The sequence below is a fragment of the Ictalurus punctatus genome, chromosome 1, assembly GCF_001660625.3.
Source record: "Ictalurus punctatus breed USDA103 chromosome 1, Coco_2.0, whole genome shotgun sequence".
Taxonomy (NCBI): domain Eukaryota; kingdom Metazoa; phylum Chordata; class Actinopteri; order Siluriformes; family Ictaluridae; genus Ictalurus; species Ictalurus punctatus.
The window spans coordinates 24,287,934-24,310,714 of NC_030416.2; the positions used below are offsets into that span (position 1 = coordinate 24,287,934).

Here is a 22,781-nt window from a genome sequence, read left to right on the forward strand (position 1 = left end):
TGCAAGTTGCCCAGGCCCTGAAGCAGCAAAGCATCCCCACACCATCATTCCCCCACCACCATGCTTGACTGTAGGTATGATGTTCTTTTTGTGGAATTCTATGTTTGGTTTATGCCAGATGTAACGGGACCCCTGTCTTCCAAACAGTTCCACTTTCGACTCATCACTCCACAGAACATTCTCCCAAAAGGGCAAACACTTTTTCACAGCACTGTATATGGAATCCTTCAAGTATTTATATTCTATTGTAGTGTTGCTGTGCCTTGATACAGTGGATGCTAATTGGCACATCTGTGAGCCCCCATGCCTGACCATTAATGTAAATATTAAAATATATATGCTCTGTTAAGTGTTTCTAATTGGTTACAAAATGTGTTGTCTGTGCTGTTAGATGTTATATCAACATATTGGTATATATTTATGTTTCTTTGTGTTACTGTTCTGCTGAAGCCAGATGGGCTGTCACCCCACCATTTTCCCTTCATTGAGCCAGTTCTGTGGCCCAAGCCTGTGTAAGTTTGAGTTTGCCAATAAAAGAGCGTGTATTGTTGTATGTCTCCTGGTCAGTTTTCTTCCTTGCTGAAGCCACAATATAATCATGTTTATTTTACGAGTTTTTGTTAGCTAGCTAGGTAGCATGAGCTAAACTGACATGGATGATTTTAAGTCATATTCATAATTGTTATAATCATCACTGCTATCACTAACCAGTTAGCTTACATGAGCCAACTTGACAGGATTTTTGAGAGGATTTAAAACTCCTTCAAGCCTGTTGATCTATCCATCTCAACATGCACCTCTGCCTGCCTGTCTGACATCTCGAACTGGATGAGGGAATGCCACCTTGCCAAGCTCAACTTAGCAAAAACTGAGCTTCTCGTCATCCCTGGCTGCCCCTCAATCAACCACAACCTCACCGTACAGCTTGGCTCAACCACACTCAAGCCAACCAGGACAGCCAGAAACCTTGGGGAGACTTTTGATGACAACTTGACCTTTACAGACCACATTTCAACAACTGCATGGTCCTGTAGGTTAATTCCGTACAACATCAAGAAAACCAGACGATATATTGCTAAACAGGCTTCACAGCTACTTGTCCAGGTTCTTGTTATCTAAAAACTGGACTATAGCAATGCACTATTCTCGGGCCTCCCTGCCGGCTCCATCGACCCCTTCAGATCGACCCCCATCGACCTCCATCGACCCCCCTTCTCCATCGACCCCCCCCCCACCTCAAAACTCTCCTTGAGGTTTATGTTCCCTGACACAACCTGCGATCAGTTAACGACTGACGCTTAGAAGTGCCTACTCAGCAAGGCACGAGGTCCCTTTCCAGAACCTTCAAACTGAGTGTCCCTCAGTGGTAGAATGAACTTCCAACCTCAAGCTGGACAACAGAATCTTAAAAAAAAAACTTCAAAAAATGGCTAAAGACCTACCTTTTCCGTGAACACTTAACTAACCGTTAACTTGTTAGCCAATTAACTAACATGAGCTAACTTGACAGGCTTTCTGGGAACTTTGTATTTTAACAGTAATTTCATAAATTTTCATAAATGCTTAAGCTGGCATTACATTGAAAAATTTTTGGCCCAATTTTGCTAAAAAAAAAAGGTTGTACAATTGTTAAAGAAGTCTTTAGCCTTGAGTTAGAATACATAATGTGACATGCTCATCAGTGAAAGAATTAGTGCAATTGCAACCAAAGTAAGCTCATGACAAAATTCTGGCAGTGTCAGTAATTGTTCTAAAATATCAGTGTGGCCACTGCTACAGTTGTTAATCTAAAAACCACCAATAGGGTGGCATGCGATTACACAAAACTCATGGGACTGCTCCACATACTGCACTGGTAGTAGTGGAATATAACTGAAATATATTAATGGACAGAAAAAATATCCTTATTACCTCAAGCTCAAGAATGTTTCTATTTATGTGACTTAATTTTCTACATGACTGATGACTTTAAGCAGACTGTAGTAATTTTCCTTAATCACAGTCTAGCATTAGAGGATCTTCATTATATGATCTGACATAGAGAGAACATTATCACACAGTCTTCTATACAATTCAGCGAATTGTCTTGGGGGAATCCTCAAATTCAACAAACTTGTGACCTCGGCCCCTGTGTCTAGCAACAGATCATGAGTCTGAATCCTGATGAGGCCACAGCCATCTGATACTTCCTCTTCCCTGTCAATCACAGCTACACTAGCCAATCATTGGTGTCTGTGAACTCATGCTTGCAGAAGAGGGTAGATGCTTTCCTCTAAGAGTGTTCTCTTAGCTTGTTTTCTCACACCTTGGGGGTTAGGGTTAGGGTTAGGGGATTATCCCTAACCCTCCGGGGTTGGGGATTCAAAATCCCACCTAGGGTTAACCCTAACCCTCCGCGCTGCGCGTGCAGAGTTTGCATGTCCTCCCAGTGCTTCAGGGGTTTCCTCTGGATACTCAGGTTTCCTCCCCCAGTTCAAAGTCATGTACTGTAGGCTGATTTGCATCTCTAAATTGTCCGTAGTGTGTGAATGGGTATGCAGTTATGCCCTGCGATGGGTTGGCACCCTGTCCAGAGTGTCCCCTGCCTTGTGCCCCGAGGCTCCTGGTGACCCTGAGTAGGATAAACGGTACAGAAAATTGATGGATAGACGGATGTTCATTAATAAAAAAAGCTGAAATCACTGGCAAAATTGGTGTGGTACAAGAGGAATAACACAATTGTTTATAGGGAAATAATCCACTTCAGGTGGTAACAGTAACTCCTCCTCATGACCAGCCGCATTTTATTTACCTATAACAGACTGTACAGTGTGACAGTAATAATCTTCAGTCTGTACTGTTTTATTTTTTTTATTTATTTTTTTTTTTACAGTGATTGTTGCGACCAAAAATGCTTGATTTTGCTGCACAGTTTTTCCCAGTAATGCCTGTTGGTAAATGATACCTCATGTTTGACGCACCTGAAATGAGAAGGGCTTGTGATCTTGTGAGTTGTGATGACGTCACATGGCCCAACTCTGCGGTAATTTTGAAAAATTGCACGCCCCTCCCACTATTACGAAGTTTGCTTGATTTTGCATTAACTGCTGTGATCGCGAAATCCAGAAGGGCTGAATCTTAAAAGATTTATCATGTGAAAGCCTAAAAACAATTTACTCAGAAAAGGGCCCGTACCGCTCAATCTGACACGCCCACCGGTTTGCAGTGCATCCAGACCCCGCCTCCAGCGAATTGATCTTAATTGGCTTTAAACTGGGATGCGTCCCAACCTGCGTACTAAAGCACTAAATAGTGTGCCACTGCATGCTGTACTCAGGCACACTGTTTTATACGCTGCTATGCTATGTAGTGTTGGACAGAGCCGCAAAGCGAAGGTGGAATAGCCTGAGAGAAATCTGGCGTCAGTTAATTATTGACCGGTGTGCGCGAGCGCGTGCGTGCGCTTGTACTACTCACTGGAGGAAACGGGGAGCAGAGCACTGCGGATTTCTGAGTGTACAACCCGCCCAGGCACTCGTAAACACCGACAACACACCCATGGATCTCTCGAAGGTGGATACAGACGCGTAGTGGTTTGGATGTCGGTGATGTGCAGCAGATAGCACGGGAGATTTATCACGCGTCACCGGTACATGCGTTTCTGTCGAGAGAGAGAGAGAGAGAGAGAGAGAGAGAGCGCGAGCGCGCGCTACCATACTGCCATACTGCACAACACCACGGTAAGTCTCAAGTTCATGCTGACAAAGCTGCAGTGACTAACGGGTTTGTTTCTTTTAGAAATGGCGTTAAAGCTTGGATTTCTACTGATTAATATTTTTAAATGAACCAACCTAATGTCAGAACTTATTCTGATTTTATCCCACACCTGCAAAAGATCTAGGCAGGTGCATGAAAAGAAGTGTTTATATATATATAAAATATTATATTTTATATATATATATATATATATATATATATATATATATATATATATATATATATATATATATATAAAATATTATATTATATTTTTTATATTATATTTTATATATATATATAAAATATAATGTATATAAAATATAATGTATATAAAATATATATAAAATATTATATTTTTATATATATATCATATTTTATTTATATATATATATATATATATATATATATATATATATATATATATATATATATATATATATAATATAAACTCTAAATCTATAGTTTGAAATATGCAGTCTGAACTGAAGGGACTGAAATCCAGTCATAAGCAACACTACTCTGGCATTTATGTGAAGGAAAGATGAGTGTCTGTGAGCCTTTGTAAACATTCCCATTATTCACTCTTTAATAAATGATGCAAACCCTCTCACCTGCCATACACAAGAAAGCAAACAGACACATTCTGATTATTTCGTAAGATGCCAGTGTGATTCTACACTGTTCAGTTTTGCTTAATTTTAACAGTAATTTGTCACAAAGCAGCTTTATAGTAATTCGGATCCATTTATAATTAGATCCCTAAGAAACAAGGTGAGCTGTAAGTGGCATGGAAATGCTTCACAAGAGAGGAAGCCTCGAGAGGAACCAGACTCAAAAGTGAAGCCATCCTCTTCTGAGTGACACCGGGTAGCAGAATAATGAGTGCTACACTACTTGTGCTTATCTCTTTTCAATTCCCAGACCTGTGTAATGTACATGAATGCATTGCTGTCATCAGCTATCCAGACCATATAGTTAAATAAGGATGACTCTGCTATTTGCAGCTCAAATATATGCACAGCAAATGATGCTGCAACAGCGTAAGCTCTGTGCCCTGTTGTCAGAGCAGCTTTGTTTGTTACTATTGTTTCCTAGCTCTAGAGCCGTCTACACAGTTTAATAATGTTTTCTTTGACCTACCACACCTGATTATGTGGAACGCTAATGGTCGATCCCGTCATGAGTGTGTTAGCACAACTGAGACACTAAACTGTGTACTTTGAAGGTGTATTCCATGACTGAATTGTGATGCACCTACATGTAACATCTGAATCTGAAATATGGGTTGTCTAATATTGAGACATAATAATGTTGAGACACAGGGATGTCTCTTCAGGGTTTTTTTTTTCCTTATTGGGGGTGAGCAGGAAAGAATAATATACAATGTGTCTCACATTATTTGCAAAACTACCTTAGCTCCCAGTCAGGTATTTGTTTGAAAACCAATGGAGTAATTCAGTGATATAAATGTATGGAAAATATCTGGGCCGTCCTTAGTATAGTGTATTAATAATGCATTTTATTAAAAATAAATAAATAAAATAAGCACCTCTCATGACATCCAAGGCCATTTCACAAATATAGCATGCAAATACAATTCACAAATCTATCTATCTATCTATCTATCTATCTATCTATCTAATATTACACACACAACTATACATGTGCACATATATACATTATACTTAAAACACATATCATAGTTAAGTATTGTGTAACCATGTCACAGAGAATATGCAAGCCTGAAGAGATGAGTTTTTAAAGAACTTTTGAACCTTGAAATGAATTCACAGGTATGGCTGTGATGGGGAAGTGAATTCCAGAGCTTACGGGCAATATGACCAAAGGCTCTTCCACCCATGGTGCTAAAGTTCATGTCCGGTATTGCTAGTAGACCTGTGGAGGAGGATTGGAGGAGGGGTGTAGTTCCCAAGAGGTCAGACTTAAGCCGGAGCATGATTAGGTAGGGCGTTAAATGTGAGAAGCAGAATTTTGAATTTAATTCGATCGGCAACAGGAAGCCAGTGAAGCTGGATGAGCAGAGGTGGTACATGGCTGGTTGATTTGGAGCATATAATGATCCTTGCTGCAGAGTTTTGGATTATTTGGAGCTGGTGAAGTAGTTTTATTAGGGATGCCAGACAGGATGGAATCGTTGTAGTCAATGTGAGATGTAACATAAGCATTGACCAAGACCTCTGTGCTGTGTTGAGTGAGGGAAGGGTGTAGTCTTGCAACGTTCTGTAGATGGAAAAAGGCGCTCCGAGAAACATGTTTGTGTGCAGCAAAGGAGAGCGTGCTATCTAAAATGACACCAAGGCTCTTAACCTGAGTGGAGCATGGTATAGTGCAGTCGTCAATAGAGAGGCTGAGGTATTGCAATGCAAGTTATCATATTACTCTCATATCCTCATATTTAACACCTCTGTGTCCTTCACCTACAAGCAGACACATAAAAAGCACTCAGTCAGATGCAGCCACTTGGTTTGTGGGGTGAACTGCACTCAGCCAGAGAACACCCAGTTATATCCAGCTGTTTAAGTCAGGCACCATGTAATTCTCCCATAACCATGCAAATTCTGACACATTAGGATATTCCACTGCTACACTCCATCGCTACTCTTATTCTGGCAGTCATGTATATAATGGTTGAAAATTAATGCTGATTCAACATAGATTTTTAACGTGTTTTTTTCCACAATTGAGAATATATTATCAGTAGTATATTTGAGGATATCAAATGAATGTAAATGTGCAGATCTGGACATCAGTCTTTCATGCCTGCAGAAGAAAAGGATTCTCTTTAAAACTGTTTCTTTATGTTTCAGACAGTACAGGATTTCGCAGCGTTTTGTTTTGTGGTTGTTGCTGCCAAAAATGCTTGATTTTGCTGTGGGTTTTTTCAAAATTTGTGATTCATTTAGCAGTTTTTTTTTTTTTTTTTTTTGTGCTGTTTTGCAGAAAACAACTTGAATTGGCGAAATTGCGGTTGCACGAAATTATTTTGCAAGGTCTTTTGCAGTTAAGTTTGTTAGTAAATGAGACCTTTTAGCTGTGTTCATTTTCAATACATCGATGAATCGAAGAGGGATTTGGCTGAATTGTGCGTTGTGACGTGATGCGTCTTGGTCCAAATCTGTGGAAAATCTGCACTAAATTAAACCCTTCCAAATATTGCTGAGTTTATTTGATTTTGAGTTCATTTCTGTGATAGCAAAATCACAAAATCCTGGAGGGACTGATGTTTCATTAAACATTACATCAGTCAGCTGTGTAATTCTGTTTTTGTATAGAAATCGGACTGACCTTCCAAGGAAATAAGTTCCACTATTGTGTTAACCTGGATATTAAGAGCTCTACTGACTTGATTTTTCTTAATTAGTTGTATAGTTTGTGTATATAATGTATGTCTGTATACCTATAGTTATGGAGTTTCTCTGAAAACTACATTGATCAACCTCCTACATCCATGACGTGTTGTTTTAGCAACACCTTGTTGTTTTAATTTTTTTTTTTTTTTTTTTTTATAGTGTTGTCTGTCTCTACTTGTATGAACCTAGTATAAATGGGGAGACTAGATGCTGCTATTGCCACAGTTGTTAACTACTTAAACCCATTAAGGCCCTTGCACCAATAACAAATGGAGAATCACTCAAATTGCCCATAGGTGTGAATGTGTGTGCATGGTGTCCTGTGATGGATTGGCCCCTTCCAGGATGTATTCCCACCAAATGCACAGTTTTCCTGGTTAAGATCCTGATCAGGATAAAGTGGTTACTGAAAATGAGCAAGTGTGGTGTACTTTCTTAAAGGCAGCATGGCATACTGGAAATAATAATTAATAATTTTTTTTTGACTCTAACACACACACAAAAATAATTTTGTGTGTATATACAGAACTGTGCAAAAGTCTTATGCACATGCAAAGAAATACTGTAGGAAGAAAGCATGCGGGCTCCAAGTCCTCTAAGGCAGGGGAAAATGTTATATTGAACACTGTGGAGAAGACTGGAACCTACAGACTATATAAAGCAGAGTTTGTGTAAGCACTGAAGCGCGACATGATACATGAGCACAAACTTCTGTTTATATCCAAAATGCTCCACTGTGTGTAAGGGGCAGGGGAAACTGGTGCAAGTTGCTTAAAATGTTTATTTTAATTTAAGTTTGTCATTATATGCTGTATTTGCATACTTACACTGTAAATTCTGTTTATTATAACGGAAGTGATATGTTAGTAATGAGGCCGCGTTGCTGATCACATGCTGTGTAGACGCGCTGATGCAGAGTGGGAGCGCGAGTAAGATCTGTAATGTCTAATTAAAACGCTACGATCAAAGTAAACACAAGTAAAATAATTTTCCTAAAGGCAGCGAGTAACAGAAACCCCAAGGTGCTGTGAACGTGAGCTTTTATTATTCATTTAGGACTGCAGTTTAATTCCATGCTTTTTGTGCATCCATCAAAATAATGAATAAATACTATTATATAATAAGTATGCATTTTTTTATGGAAGCACAAAAAGCACTGAACTAAACTACAGTCCTAAATGAATGATATATATTCTGGTGTGTGTGGTGTTGTTTTTTTTTCTTTTTTCAGTCTTATATAATTGGACAAACAGTTGTGTAAAGTTTTAGTCTGAAGTTTATATTTGTAACACTCAGTTTGTGGATTTTATTTTAAATAAACGAAAAAAAAATGGTACTGAAAGTTTACCCCGCACCCAATCGATTAATTGAAGAAAAAAAATAATCTACCAACTAATCGATTATGAAAATAATCGTTACTTGCAGCCCTAGTCTGGTTCCATTTCACATGCTGGTCTCCAGTCAAACATGCTTTACTTAAAATCCTGTGAATTATGCAAATGTTGTAATGTAAATAGTGTGGAACATGCTGTAGTTAAATCATTTACATTTGGAACAGTTTGTGCCTTCATTGACCTTACGTGTTTTTAGTATCCTCAGTGTAGTGGCACAGGGTCATTGTGTATTATTTACAAGAAACATGACAGTTGCTGCTGTGAGGACTCTCAGGATGAGGAAATAAATTTCACTGTTCTAAACAGAGCAAAGTGGACATCTAGAGATACCAGATATTCAGATTTTGTGTGCGACCTTGATAGATGGTCATATGTACAGTATAGTGTCCACCCCTAATATTGGCACCCTTGGTAAATGTGAAGGCTGTGAAAATGGTTTTTATTGTTTAACCTTTTGATCTTTTTGTTAAAAATAAATCCCCCAAATAATCTGTTCTCATGGATATCAAACTGTCTCATAACAGTATGGAGAAAGTTAAGGAACATTGTTTGAAAAATGTCTCACCAGTATTAACTTCTCACTTTCTTCCCCAAGTGATGGCTTCAGGCAACCGAGAGAGGAACAGGATTCTGTCTCTTGAGGAGAGCACCAGTGATCGGACTCCTGGTGACACACTGCCCTGGAACTTGTCCAAGTACCAGAAGGTCAGACGCTCCAAGTCAGCCTCTGCAGAGGTGCTGGACCCTGCTGAACGGGCCGTCATCCGCATCGCCGGTAGGCTCACTTTTCTCAGTTTATACAGCCGCGGTTACATGGCCAGGCTCAGCTGACTCAACAGCGTGGTGCCACTTCAGCGATCAATAGAGATTGGACCTAGTGTGCTAATGTATTTTTTGAATGGAATAACATGGTGAAATATTTGACTTGTATAAGACATACAGCAGACACTAGCAGGTAATGATACAGGGTAATGATGCTTAACCAAGTTGCGAAAAGTGTAAGTGCAGAGATGGCTAGAATATACTTTTGTTGGGGGGGAGTGATCAAGCAGTTGCCTTATACCACAGCGCTGCTCATTTCTCAATTCTGATTGGTCAGGAAGTGATGATTGATTGATTGAATTTTCTCTAACAGCAGCTCTGACAGTAATGTAGGCTGCAATTCAAATCATATTAATGTTCATATTAACGTGCTCATTTTAAAGTGTTACTGTTTCTATAGTAACAGTTTAAACAGAGACTCATATGGTGGATGTTCCACATAAACACCAAATGTGTCATTGTTGAGCTGGTGAAGTTTTCTGTGCAGAAACATTTCTTTTGCATGTTTGGAAGAAGTCCTCAGGGTCAACACTTTGTAACAGCCAGAGATAAAGCTGTTAGTTTAAGTCTTCCTGTACTAGAAATTCTTCAGGATGGAGGACTGTGCAGTTTCTTGTTAACATTTTTTATTTTATTTTTTTGTCTTATTGACTTTGAGAGAGAAAAGAGGCTGGTGAGAGAATATTTATAGCTACTATCACATAAATGTAACTGGAGCTAATTAATTTTGTGGGTGTTCCATGGCATTAAATGTAATTATAAATGGATAAAAAGTTCTTATAATAAATAAAACATTGTAAGTGTTGGAAAATTGCACTGATACAAGAGTTATAAGATAAGAGTAATACAACACTTCAGGATATGTCACTATTGGCAAACAATCACATTATTATTATTATTATTATTATTGTTTGGTATTACCATTCTGTCCTCATGCAGATCTTTAACAAGCATTGATGTCACTGGATTCATTTATAATATTGTTGCAAAAATGTTTTGGCTTCCCGTTTTTAGTTCATTGCTATTTTCTGCTCAGCTTCTCTGCATTGTTTTAATTGATCATTCTTAATATCCATTTTTAGGATGGTAGGACTGTAGCTGTGTTGTGCATTAGCACAATTATCTTTTTGTCCCATTGGCACCACACATACTTTCACACACCCACACACACATTCATATTGCCTCGCTGAGACTTACTAGCTTTTCTGTAGATAAACCACAGAACGTAATGAAGACATTTCAGTTCAGAGAAACAGTTGAAAACTATACTCATGGTGACCATGACTGTGTGTACTTGTATGTTTGTATATTACTAGTTCAACTGAATGTGTTTATTTTGAGCAGGTGTGTGGTTGAGCAGGTTGTATAGTGAGTGTCGTGCCATTAATCAGGATTAAAGTGTTCCTGTTGGAAAAAGACCAAGCATGGCTATCTTTCAGGACATGGAGTCTGACACCACCATCATAAAAGCAAAGAAATCTGTGCTAAATTGCAGCATTATGAACTATGAAAATATGTCATAAACTACTTGACTTTATTACAGTACTGTCCTCTGGCCCACTTGGATTAGCTGTGTGGGAGTAGTAGATCTCAGGATTCTTGTTTACCTGTTCAGGGTGTGTACTGCTGGGCAGAATGCCCTGGGCAGTAAACACAGACATGCAAGCAATCAGGTTACTGACATAATAGTAGGTAAAGAAATGTTGAAGATGTGGTCATTGACTTTATTGCACCTGTTATCAACAGTTGTTCTCTCACCAGATACTAATTAATAGGTCAAAAATGTAGTAATAATAATAGTAATAATATAATATTTTTTTGAATTGGCTTGTAACGTTCCCCGGGAAACACAGTCCTCCGTCTACTGGAGACTCCTTCCAAAAATGTTAAACATGTTGAACATATCAATAATCTGTTATTTAACAAATAAAAACATCAGTTTTTGATATTTATCGTTGGATGTAAATTATGCAGCGCATAAATATACATTCCACCATGAATTAGCTGTTACTATAGAAATGATAACATTTAGAATGTCTGGATTTTAATATGGTCTAATTCTATCTAATATCAATGCAATTCTAATGATAAGTCACATGATTTATCACACATGCACAGTGGAATTCTTTCTTAGCATACCCCAGCATGTTAGGAAGTTGGGGGCAGAATGCAGGGTCAGCCATGATACAGCGCCCCTGGAGCAGAGAGGGTTAAGGGACTTGCTCAAGGGCCCAACAGCGGCAGCCTGGCAACACCGGGGCTTTAACCCCCCGACCTTCCAATCAGTAACCCAGAGCCTTAACTGCCAAGCTTGCCAAGCATCACTGCCCCTGACCAAACTTAAATATTTTCATATTTATCATGTAATGTGAAAAAGTATTAATGTTATGATATATTGACATGATATGATATTTTTGCCACACCAACCAACCTTATTGCCCTGGCTCACCTAGTGATTTGTGTAAAAATGGTTACTTAAAAAATTGCTTAAAGAGAAGCTTCTGTGTGTATGCACATTAACCAGGTACACTGATCACCTTTCACTTCTGTCTCATTTGCTGTCACCACACCAAGATAAACAAATCTTGTTTGGCTGGTATTTTTTCTAACTATAAAATCCCTCAGGTTGATTAGATCTGTAGCCAGTCACTGTGTGATAGATTTTTTTTTCCACCCCCCCTCCCTAATTTAGTCATGGTCATTTCCCACTCACCAGGCATCTCTCCCCATCACATAATGGCTACCAACCAGGGAAGGCGAAGGCCTCTGAGTCATTAGGGCAACGCGAAGCCAGCCGACCAACCGCGTGTTTTTGATGCTGCTGCTCATGCGACGCTACATAAATTAATAGGCATATGACAAAAACATTGAAAGAATGATACTAAAATCCTATTCCTGTCTATCTGTGACAAATGTGAACTAGAGCCAGCTATTTATTTAGGATTTCAAGAGAACATGGGAGTATTTCCCATATGTATCATCTCATTTGTATGAAGGCAAAAGTTCAGAAATGTTCCATGGACATTTTTAGTGGCTTTTGTGCATTAGATATGTAAAATATATATATATATATATATATATATATATATATATATATATATATATATATATATATATATATATATATATATATATATATATATATATATATATATATATATATATTAATATAATATTATATCATATTATATCATATTATATCATATTATATCATATAATATCATATAATATCATATTATATCATATAATATCATATTATATTAATATATATATATATATATATATATATATTAATATAATATTATATCATATTATATCATATTATATCATATAATATCATATTATATCATATAATATCATATATTATATTATATTATATTATATAATTGTTCGTTTGTCTGTTGTTCCACTTACTACCACTAGATGTCAGTGTAAATCATAGACCTGCAAATACAACTCGCACATGGCAATCTGATTAACATTTGGAAAATGTTAGCATTCAGCTTTTAGGGCCGTTGTCTGCCTTTTCATGTGGTTTCACCTGGTGTATATTTTGTTCTCCCCACAGATACTGAATTAGGTTCAGAGGGTATGCTCTAATGCTATTAAAAGTTCTGTTTTATTCTTTCTTTGAGCAGTTACAAAGGCACAGTTTTAGATCTGTGGGTACATTATAAGATGGTTTATTACTTCAAGGCTGTCTGAGGTAACAGTGATACAGCAAAAAAAAAATAGGGGGGTATGTGCTTTTCTTTTTTTTTCGGGACTGTTCAGACACCATGAATTTGAAGCATTTTTTCTGAATTTCTGCAGTGAGGATTGCTCTGGAAATACAGAAAGATAGAATGAAGGTGTGTGTGTAAATGTGTTTGGCACGAATTGTCTCACACAAGGATAAAAATATCATGCAGTGGGGACATTTAGCTGGTCCTCGTGTAAAGAACTGCCTTTTTTTTTAACTAAAGGAGACAAATATTTCCTTTTGGTTACTGAGGGTAATGTTAGGGTTAAGTTTAGGTTTCAGCATAGCACTAATTAGCTGCATTAATAATCATGTCATTGGAAGGTCCCCACAAGGATAGTAAGCTAAACTGAACTGTGTGTGTGTGCGAGCGAGCGAGCCTAGAATCTTTGTTTTTGAAGTATAACCTCTGGAGGGTGCTCTGTCTTCGAGTCACTACATGGTGCTTACTTGCATGTTTAATTAAATTTAATTTACTTTTTACTGTTCGTTATCAGGTTGATAGTGTGTGATTGTCCTAGCTGCCACACAGTACATCTTTTTTTTTTCTTTCTTTCTTTAAATAAACACTGCATGAATTGTGTTCTACTTCATTTAAGTTTACAAGGTTTTACACTCCAGGATGTATGTTAATGCTTCTGTTAGACTGTCTCAGTGTGTGACCGCCATTGTTTAATGTTCTGCCTTACATTCAAAAGTGCTTCTCTTTGATGTTCTGGATAATTCTATGGCCCTCTGTCTTCCTCTCTTTTAATCATTCTCTTCTTCACAGGGGCCTACACATTTTTCACTTCTCATGTTCATACATATTTTAGCACTCAATTACCACATTGATATTCTGACAGCTCGTAATCCCATTACGTTCCCACCCACCAGTTTTAGGTTTTTATGCCTAATACGCTTTCAGTCTGGCATCAATTGCTGTAAGCGTTTAGTATTTTACCGACTAGAGACACAAAGGTGTGAAAAGGGTTCATATCCAACCTGTTATACAACACATAGTTTCAGGGACCTTTTTTTTTTCTTTTCTTAAAGAAGTTAAAGGTCAAGCCATGCTCTCATTTATGACTGGTTTGTGTTATGTAATGCTACATCAGTGAAGCTGAAATATTCAGCTGATTTCACACACATTTATACTTCCTATGCAGTACAACCTTTGTAACCTAATCCATGACTAATGTTCCCTCACTAGTACACCCACCTGTTGTGGATTGGAAGAATGCAAGGCAGTCTGTCATGAAGGACGTTCTCGGGTTGTGGCTCACTTAGATTAGCTACAACTTCTTACCTCACTTCTCAGTTTAACTCACTCTAGCTATCCTGGTCCCCCAGTCCATGAATAGGTCAACCAGAAAGTATGCATGTATATGCTTATCAGTGTAACCTCTTAGCCTTAATACCATTTCAGATAAGGTATTAAGCTTTTTCACATCTATTTAAGATAGGGAAATATACAGATTGTGAAAGTGTTGTACATGCACTTATGACACTCTCATTAGTGAAAACACTGCCACTAATACTCTTGTGATCACTGCTCCTTCTCTTGCTCTGATGACACATTAATCTGAATTGAGGTTTTAGTTTTTTTTTTCCACAGTAGCTTCTTATTTTGTCAATGAATGCGATTGCCGTTCATACGCACATATGGGGTTGGGCAATCGTGTGCGTGTGTGTGGTTTGTTTGTTTGTTTGTTTGTTTTTCTCTTCCTCCACTATTTGGATTTACTGTATGGTATTTCCTTCCAGGAAGGTGTCAGAGCTGCTTTTACTGCTGAGGAAAACTCTGGTGCTGTTGGGACCTCAGGGAAGCGGTTTATAGGTCTGCCTGCAGTATTTCTTTGTTTTCCTTCCTCTGGCTTGCTAAATCTAATGTGAAGCTTGAGCATATAGACAACTCTGGCTCAGTGCATTTACACAACCAAGCATGAGCTGGTGTTATCTTCACTGTCCAATTATGAACAAAAACATGTGTGTGCTTTTCAAAGCACACTAATCCACTCATGACAGTAATAACCTATTTGAGGCATAATGATGAGCTGCTGTTGTATCATTGGTTAAATATCTTGCTGAAATTCTGCAAGGATGTCAAGGTCATTCCAATATCAGAGTCATGAAACTATCATTACTGAAAATATCCAGTATTGGTGTATCTAGCCCTCTGAGGCTGTTCATTTGATTAGTGACTAAGAAAAGGATCTTGGCTTTAACTTTACAAAAACATTAGCTCATTTGCCTGGGCAAACGTTACATTTACATTCACTTATTTGGCTGAAAGTAACTTGCACTTAAGACAGGGTAGAACTGGGCAATTAAGGGTTAAGCCTCAAAATGAAATGATAACTAAATATAATTTCACCGTTGTATGTAATACTGTCACTAAATATAGGGTAAAAACATTTCCTCAGTGAATAAAACCACTGGAAATGTAAGAAGTGGTTGATTTTTAGGTCATGTGGGTCACATGAGTTATGCCCAATCTGATCAATCTGAAACAGCTCCACACTTGATGTAGTGCACTGTAAGGGTGTAAAAGGCCATTATATCAAGCCACATGTGATACTATAAATTGGGCAATTTTGGATTCGGTTTTCAATGATTCAATGTGCTGATCAGTGTAGAATTCAGTATGGGCTTTGTGCTCTGAGTGGCGTCACTGTGGTCGCTTGCACTTCTTGATACATTTGAGCGATTCTGTATATTAATGTGAAAGCTTTGGGTTGCAGGATCACACAGTAATGTTCCTAACTTACTTGATAATGTTAGCAAACGTTCTCAAATGCAGCAACATTGCGATGAAAACAGGCTAGCTAGAATTAGCATACTCAATAACACAGTCATGTAATTGGGTGTGTTTGTTTACTTCTATTAAATGTATGCACTAGAGAAATGTTATTTGTGCTTATTATTAAAATGCGTTTGTTAAAACAACATTGAAATTAGCTGCCAAAATGAACACTCATGTCAATGTTTCTTCAAAGGTGTGTCATAAAGTAGCGTTAGTATGTGCATCTAAATGAAAGCAGACAACCCTCAGGGCATCAGATGCAATGTTTGTGTCTTTAAGAGGCGGGCTCTGCTGTAGTCTGTGCTATTTCACAGCCTGGAGTGGAAGGGTGGGGGTGTGGCTGCTACTGCTTTGGTCATGAAGTTTAGAGCGCGTTCGGCAGCCAAAGGAGCCGTACTGACCCAGACTTGCACACTCAGGCACACATCCACCAGCGTGAGAAGGGAAGAAAGAGGGCAAGACGAGACCGAGACCTGCTGAGAACATTAGCCATGGCCATGTATGAGCCCATCTGTCTCCCACCTAATGCAGACGAGCAGGACTTCATTCAGGCATACGAGAACGTCCGAGAGAAATACAAAGGTAAAGAGAAGAGACTGGGGGGGAGGTGATGACAGGTGTGTGTGTGTGTGTGTGTGTGTGTGTGTGTGTGTGTGGAGTACACGTGGTTGATCCCAGGCTGCCGGGTGCTTAGTGCTATATTGATTGGCACACATGGTGGCAGTCAGTCTGTCTCCAGCTCTCAGTATTGGTCTGGAAGGTTCAGGATTTACCTGAGTGCTTTCCACTGAAGTGGGATCAGGCATCAGCTGTGACCTAAATGATGCTGTTATGGAGGAAAAGGCTTCTTATTAAATTTGAAACTGAGAGCTTTATATCAGCGAAGGTTGACTACTAATTTCCACAGCACGAGCAAGACTGTTTTATAGTTTAAGGATGGCTCAGACTTAGGAGGATTTTACAGTCACCCATCTGTAGTTTATCATGTTCACAACTGTTTCTGTTCTTAATGTGCTGTGTATTTCTGGCCATGCAGGCTTTCTTAACGAACTCTGTTTGCTGTGATGTATTTTATGTTGCTGTTGAAGCCACTGATCGACCATTGAGTTCTGTAATGAATGAAAATAATTAAATGAACACTCCAGCATTTCCTCAACCCAATCTCTAGCCACCATATCTGTAGCGTATACGTGATTACCACAGGTAAAAACTTTTTGCTTTACTCCAATCTTGCTTATTATCAAAGTAGTTCAAATGATGCAACTCGATGACAAACGTTTAAAAGTAGAACTGGTACACTCGAACAATAAAAGGTTATAGAATGTGAGACACGAGAGAAAGCATTCTTGTGTATGTTTATTCAACTTTCCAACATTTATACACTATAGAAAAGTTATTTAGGCTTCCTCCGAGATCATGTGGTGCTCATGTGTGACCAGGCCAACACAGATACTGTATGCTGATAAGAAAACCACAGATTCTTTCCTCTGATATAGTTGTCCCATTGCTGAAAAGATGAATGATAAAAATGTACAAGTGTACATAGATGCATACATTTTTACAGACTTGTTCAAAAACTGGTCTGAAAGTAAGTTTCGAGCAAACTGGTTTTCTGTTTTTGCTTTTTTTTTTTCTTCTTCTCCTCAGTAGAGAAAAATGATCTGAGGTAATCACTTGTAGGCTACAGAAGGGGAAGATGATGTACAGATGTGGAACAGATCAGGTACAGATGAGAGTGTTGAAAAGCACTGGGCTATTTGTTTTAATATACCTACTTAAAAGTGCTTTTAACATACAGGATAAATTTTCATCTGATTTTAATAGTTTGGTTTGTATGGTTACCTACTGTCAGCTTTTAGGTGTTAATTAGCCATAAACTTGCTCAACTCACCATGGTATCTACCACAGGCTAACCTGTATGATTGAACTCTTTCCAAATCTGTATGTATGCTAATCTCCTTGTCCTGATATAGGATGTTCATTGTGGTATATAAACAGAGCAAGATAAACAAATAGTTGAGAAGGTTATGGTGCAGAAGGCAAATTAGCGAATTGGTTAAAGAGGTTTAGATCTCTCTCTGTCTCTCTCTCTGTCTCTCTCTCTGTCTCTCTCTCTGTCTCTCTCTGTGTGTGTTTCTGTAGTTTTACCTGTACTTCTCACCAGGTAGCCTATGGTGGGAAATACAAAGTGTTAGAGTCGTCTCTATAAATATTGCCCCAGTTTTATTTTCATTGGACAACAGAGACTGTTAAATTGCTGTAGCACTCTAGAACGTGTGTGTTTGTAAGGTGTGAGTCTGTGTGTCGGTGAGACTGACCGAGTAGGATATAAAGAGTTTACATTAGAAGCATTCTTTCTCTCTTTCATTTCTCTTTCCTTTTACAGATGCTACCGGTTTTCCTTATAAAGGCACACCACTGATGAGCCAGGCCTCTCTGGCAGTCTGTCTCTTTGTTTCTCCCACCCATTCTTGTTTTTGTCTCAAGCAGTAGCTACACAGCAACTGTCTCTCTTCGCTTTGATCCAATATTCATGTTCCATCTCTTCCCACTTTTCTCTCCTGATGCCTATCTCATTCTACCTCATCTCCTTTTTTTTAAATTTTTTTTTTTTAAATTTTTTATTTTTTTATAAAAAGATTCATCCACATTGCCTCACATGGTCATCCTGCAATTTTTTTTGTTTGTTTGTTTTAAAATCAGAACTCTCAGACTCACTCCTATGTGTCTAATATGACCCTCTGACTCAGACCTTTCAGTTACGCTGGGTTTTAATTAGTTCCTGTGTCTCAGGACTAGACCAATCAGTGAGGCTGAGTTTTAATCAGATCTTCTGACTCAGGCCCAGAGCTAGACCTGTTCTACATCATGAGTTTTAAAGGCTTTTTAGAATGTATGACTATGAGGACTGTTTATTACACCATGTATGGTAAAACAGCATGTGAATACAAGTCCTTTTTAGCTTTTAATCATACAAATCCAGTTATAACACAGTGCCTTATAGCACAAAATGACTGCCAGGGGCAATATGTACTTAGAATTTATACTTAAGTGAAAGTGTAGTTAATGTGTCAAAATCATGGGAAGTATATAGCCAAAAAGGTCAAAAGAAGTACAAAAGATGTTCCTTTTCATGTGTTAAAAAGTAAATGTTTAACTGAAATTTAAAAAAAAATTTTTTCCTTATTCATTTTGAAAAAGTATACTGTTTTGCCAGACATCATCCAGTCTCTAAGTTTGCTGGTCAAAGGCATAAAATTGTGTCGTTTGATGATAAATAAATAAATCAGCTGTAATAACCAATTTTTACTATTAGCTGGAATGTGTGTCAGTTTATACCAGCTACTGGAATTATTATTGAAATTAGTCTAACCTGGCATTAACAAAGAAAACAGGCCAAGTTTGTTAAATATAGCTAGTGTTGATGGCAAATTAGTAAAACTTACCACAACATGCTTAAAATTGAATTGAGATGATGCTTTTTTTTAGGAAGGCAAAGAAAACGCCTCATTATGTATTAGGTTTTTGCTTACCCCAGTGTGTTGAAATGTTTTTCTGAGGTAGGGCCCTCGGTGTTCGTTCTGAAGTTCCACACTGCAGTTCAGTGGCGTGTCCATATTCAGATGCACCGATAGTTAAAGCATTTAAATACATTGTGTAGCAACATTATTTTTATTTTTTATTTTTATTTATTTATTTTTTTTCCTCCATTGATTAACTAAACTGGAATTGGATGCCAAAACTGATCCTGATTGATATGTATGTGTCATTGGCTAGATTGCTAATGTCTGGTAAACTATCATTAGTTGAACACCGATGGTTTACACACTCCTGTTTAGATTCCTTAATTGTTCACATTTGTATGTTTTCCTGCTTGGCTACTGATTGGAGATAATGGAAAACATTTGAATGGTGAAAATTCTTTGCTGGTGTATATAAGACATGCTGTTATGATAAACATCAGTACCAGTACATACCACAGTGTAACTCTCATGGGCTCCATTTTGTGTGATTATAACTTCAATCTCAAGCTAAGTGTCTGAGCTTTACTTTATGCTACAGTGGGTCCACCCCAAATTACTGGTCCTTTCCTGTTTTTTAAGAGATAAAGTTTCTAAGCTTAAATAGTTGTTTTGCAAAACACCAAACAGTCAACACAAAAAATTACTTTGACTTACATATATAAGCTCTGTTCATTCTTTGTCATTCTCTTTATTTCACGTATATGCTGTCTTTGGGAATAAGGCCCAAGATCTGGTGGGGAGTATACTGTAGTATTTGGTGGTAGTATGTCTGTTTCTTGTCTGTTTGAAATTGGTACTCTCTCTGTCCCTAACTGACCGTCTCATGCTCTGGATTTAGTGATTGTTCTCCCCCTCTCTCTACCTTCCTAGCCTTCTCAAATACAGTCTGCACTGCAGGTGATGTAGACCTCATTCAGCTCATACATATTACTAATGACCCAGTGTGAAATCCCAACACCCTTTCCTGTTCTCCACATTGCTACCCCTTCCTTTCCCTCTGACAGTTTGCACCATGTGGGCCCGTTTACCTCCCACAGGGCCAAAAATACCCAAATATATAAATAGCCTTGACTTGTTTGGATGGCCAATTAAAGAGATATTTTGAGATCTGGGGCAGAACTGATTGTCAACCATGGTGGCAATGTAAATCCTTTAGCATACTGTGAAAGTCAAATAAATATTTGTGGTATCTTTATCATATACCAGGTTTTTTTTTATTATTTTTTTTATGTGTTGTGTGTTTTTAACCAAGTGGAATAGATTTGTCTAACAGCTATGTTTTAGTCAAAGTTACAATGTCGGATTTTTTTGTTGTTAAATATTTTTTTAAAAAGCATTATTGAGTCAGGGCAGGAAAATATTCTTTAAAACATGATGTTCCTGAACTGCTGTAAATTGCAGAGTCTCAGGGATGGCTTAAAACCTGCACAAGGATCATAACAGGAAGAAGACTTTCTCCTTCATCAAGGCTTCATGTTTTAACCAGCTTGCCAGAGTTCTTCGGCTTGCTACTATCTAAACATTTGATGTTTGTTTGCCCATGTCACTGTGACAATGAAGTTCTTTTAGCATTGTAACACTTCCATAATACTTTGGAGACTTAACCTGGCATACTGGTTGGGATGACCTACCAAACCACATGTTGCCATACTAAGTAGTGTGTCAGTATGCCAATGGTGTCGATACTGTTTAGGATTCCCATTTAGTGTGCAGACTGCGTTTGTGATGTGACTCTAAGTTGTCAGTGAATGTGTATTCAAAAAGTCTTCGGGTAATTCTAAATTGGAGAACGCTGCAGCACAATCTGTTATGAGAGTCAGTAGCTTTCCATAATGCTTTTCCACCAGAAATATCTTTGAGTGACCAGCAAGTGTTTGAACTCTCAGTTTAGAAGATATAGATATCAATTGCCAAGCAAAAGCAATGGTGTTAAACAGCTAGAATTGGGTTATAACCAACAAGACTGGTGTCCCAAAAGTGCTAGCCTAGTGATCTCTGCATGGCAGAAATGGTGCAGAGATAAAAAATAAATAAATAAATAAATAAAAATTCCAAGGATTTCCAATTGGTCCCACCAAGTTTTCAGCTCTAGGAGTTGTTTTGTGTGTGTGTGTGTGTGCGTGTGTGCGTGTGTGTGTGTGTATACACAGATTGTCAACCATTTTTGGAATGCACTACCCATTTTTCCAAGAATCTTGATCTGTTTTGGGTGACTTTTTTCATCTGTATTCCTAGCACTGACACTTCATCTCCAGACATTGGTATGACCGGATTTCTGGGAGTGTTGTTTAAAGAGCACATTGCATTACACTCAACACATTAAACAGTCTCCCCCCTCTCTTTTATTTTTTCACACAGTTCATATATCTCTCTTGAGTTCTATTGATGTTTTCCATTTAATTGAGTCCACCTAGTCCGTATCCTATTTATGATGCCAGAGGCTTTTAGGACAAAATCAAGGTGGGTCCTACAGTACACAGAGTTAGGAACAAGGCTGGGTTTAGTGAGTCCCACAGTGAGTCAAGGTCAAGGCCAGGAATCAGTGTTTCCCACAGTGAGTCAAGGTCAAGGCCAGGAATCAGTGTTTCCCATGCTGAGTGGAGATCAAGACTGGGGATTGGTGGGTCTCACACCCGGTCAAGATCATTGCTAACCCTGACCCGTTATGTCCTCCTCCGAGATTAGTGGGGTTACCAAGGGATCTACACTGAGTCTAGAGATCAAGATTGGGATTCATGAGTCCCTCATTGATTTGAGATCAAGGCCAGGGATTGGTGGGTCTCACACTGAGTGGAGATAACGGTATTGGGGAAAAGGGATTGGTGGGATCCAAACCAGGTCAAGATTGATATCAACACAGGGCATTGGTAGGTTTCTCAAGGCCAAAATAGCAATTTCAGTCCAACTTTAAACCATGACTAAGAACATGAGTAATTGTTAAGGAATGTGTCACTGCTGCTATAGCTACTGCTGTAACAGTGTGAGCATGTCTGTGTTCTGATGCTGCTCAGGATCTGGGACCTCATATTACTCAAGACCTATCTCCTACTCATTCCACTACTTACCATTTGGGTTTTTTAAGCAGCTGTGTGATGGTGTACTGTATTGCAGCTCGCTTTGCCAGTAAAAAAATGCTCACAAAGTATGTATGTAAAGGGTTATAAAAAGAAATATAAAGGTGCTTGTGTGCTACTGCTCATTACACTCCCAGCACTAAGAATTCAGTCCAGTGCCCACTCCTGGGAGAGCAGTGGCTTGGATTTTAACACCCTTATTAGGAATGTTATTTCTGTAAAGAGACTCCCTCATACTTTCATGTTTAATCCCACTGTGACTGGGATTGTGAAGATAAGATGCTACTGTGATATTAATTGTATACTCCCTAAGAGAGAGTAATGGGGGGTG

At 38.3% G+C, this 22,781-nt stretch overlaps 1 protein-coding gene across 7 annotated transcripts in view; it reads left to right on the top strand.

Moving 5' to 3' along the window:
- Nucleotides 1-3,417: 3,417 nt before the first annotated feature.
- plecb (plectin b) overlaps nucleotides 3,418-22,781 on the top strand; it is a 121,913-nt gene continuing 102,549 nt past the window's right edge. For 3 of the 7 annotated variants that reach the window (XM_053683121.1, XM_053683160.1, XM_053683126.1), the window contains exons 1-2: nucleotides 3,418-3,719; nucleotides 9,099-9,278. In XM_053683121.1, coding sequence (XP_053539096.1) covers nucleotides 9,101-9,278 — 178 coding nt within the window. In that variant the 5' untranslated portion in view covers nucleotides 3,418-3,719; nucleotides 9,099-9,100. Of the gene's footprint in view, nucleotides 3,720-9,098; nucleotides 9,279-16,213; nucleotides 16,435-22,781 lie in introns of those variants that run through there. The other 4 variants (XM_053683144.1, XM_053683145.1, XM_053683132.1 and 1 more) reach the window with 3 other exon arrangements.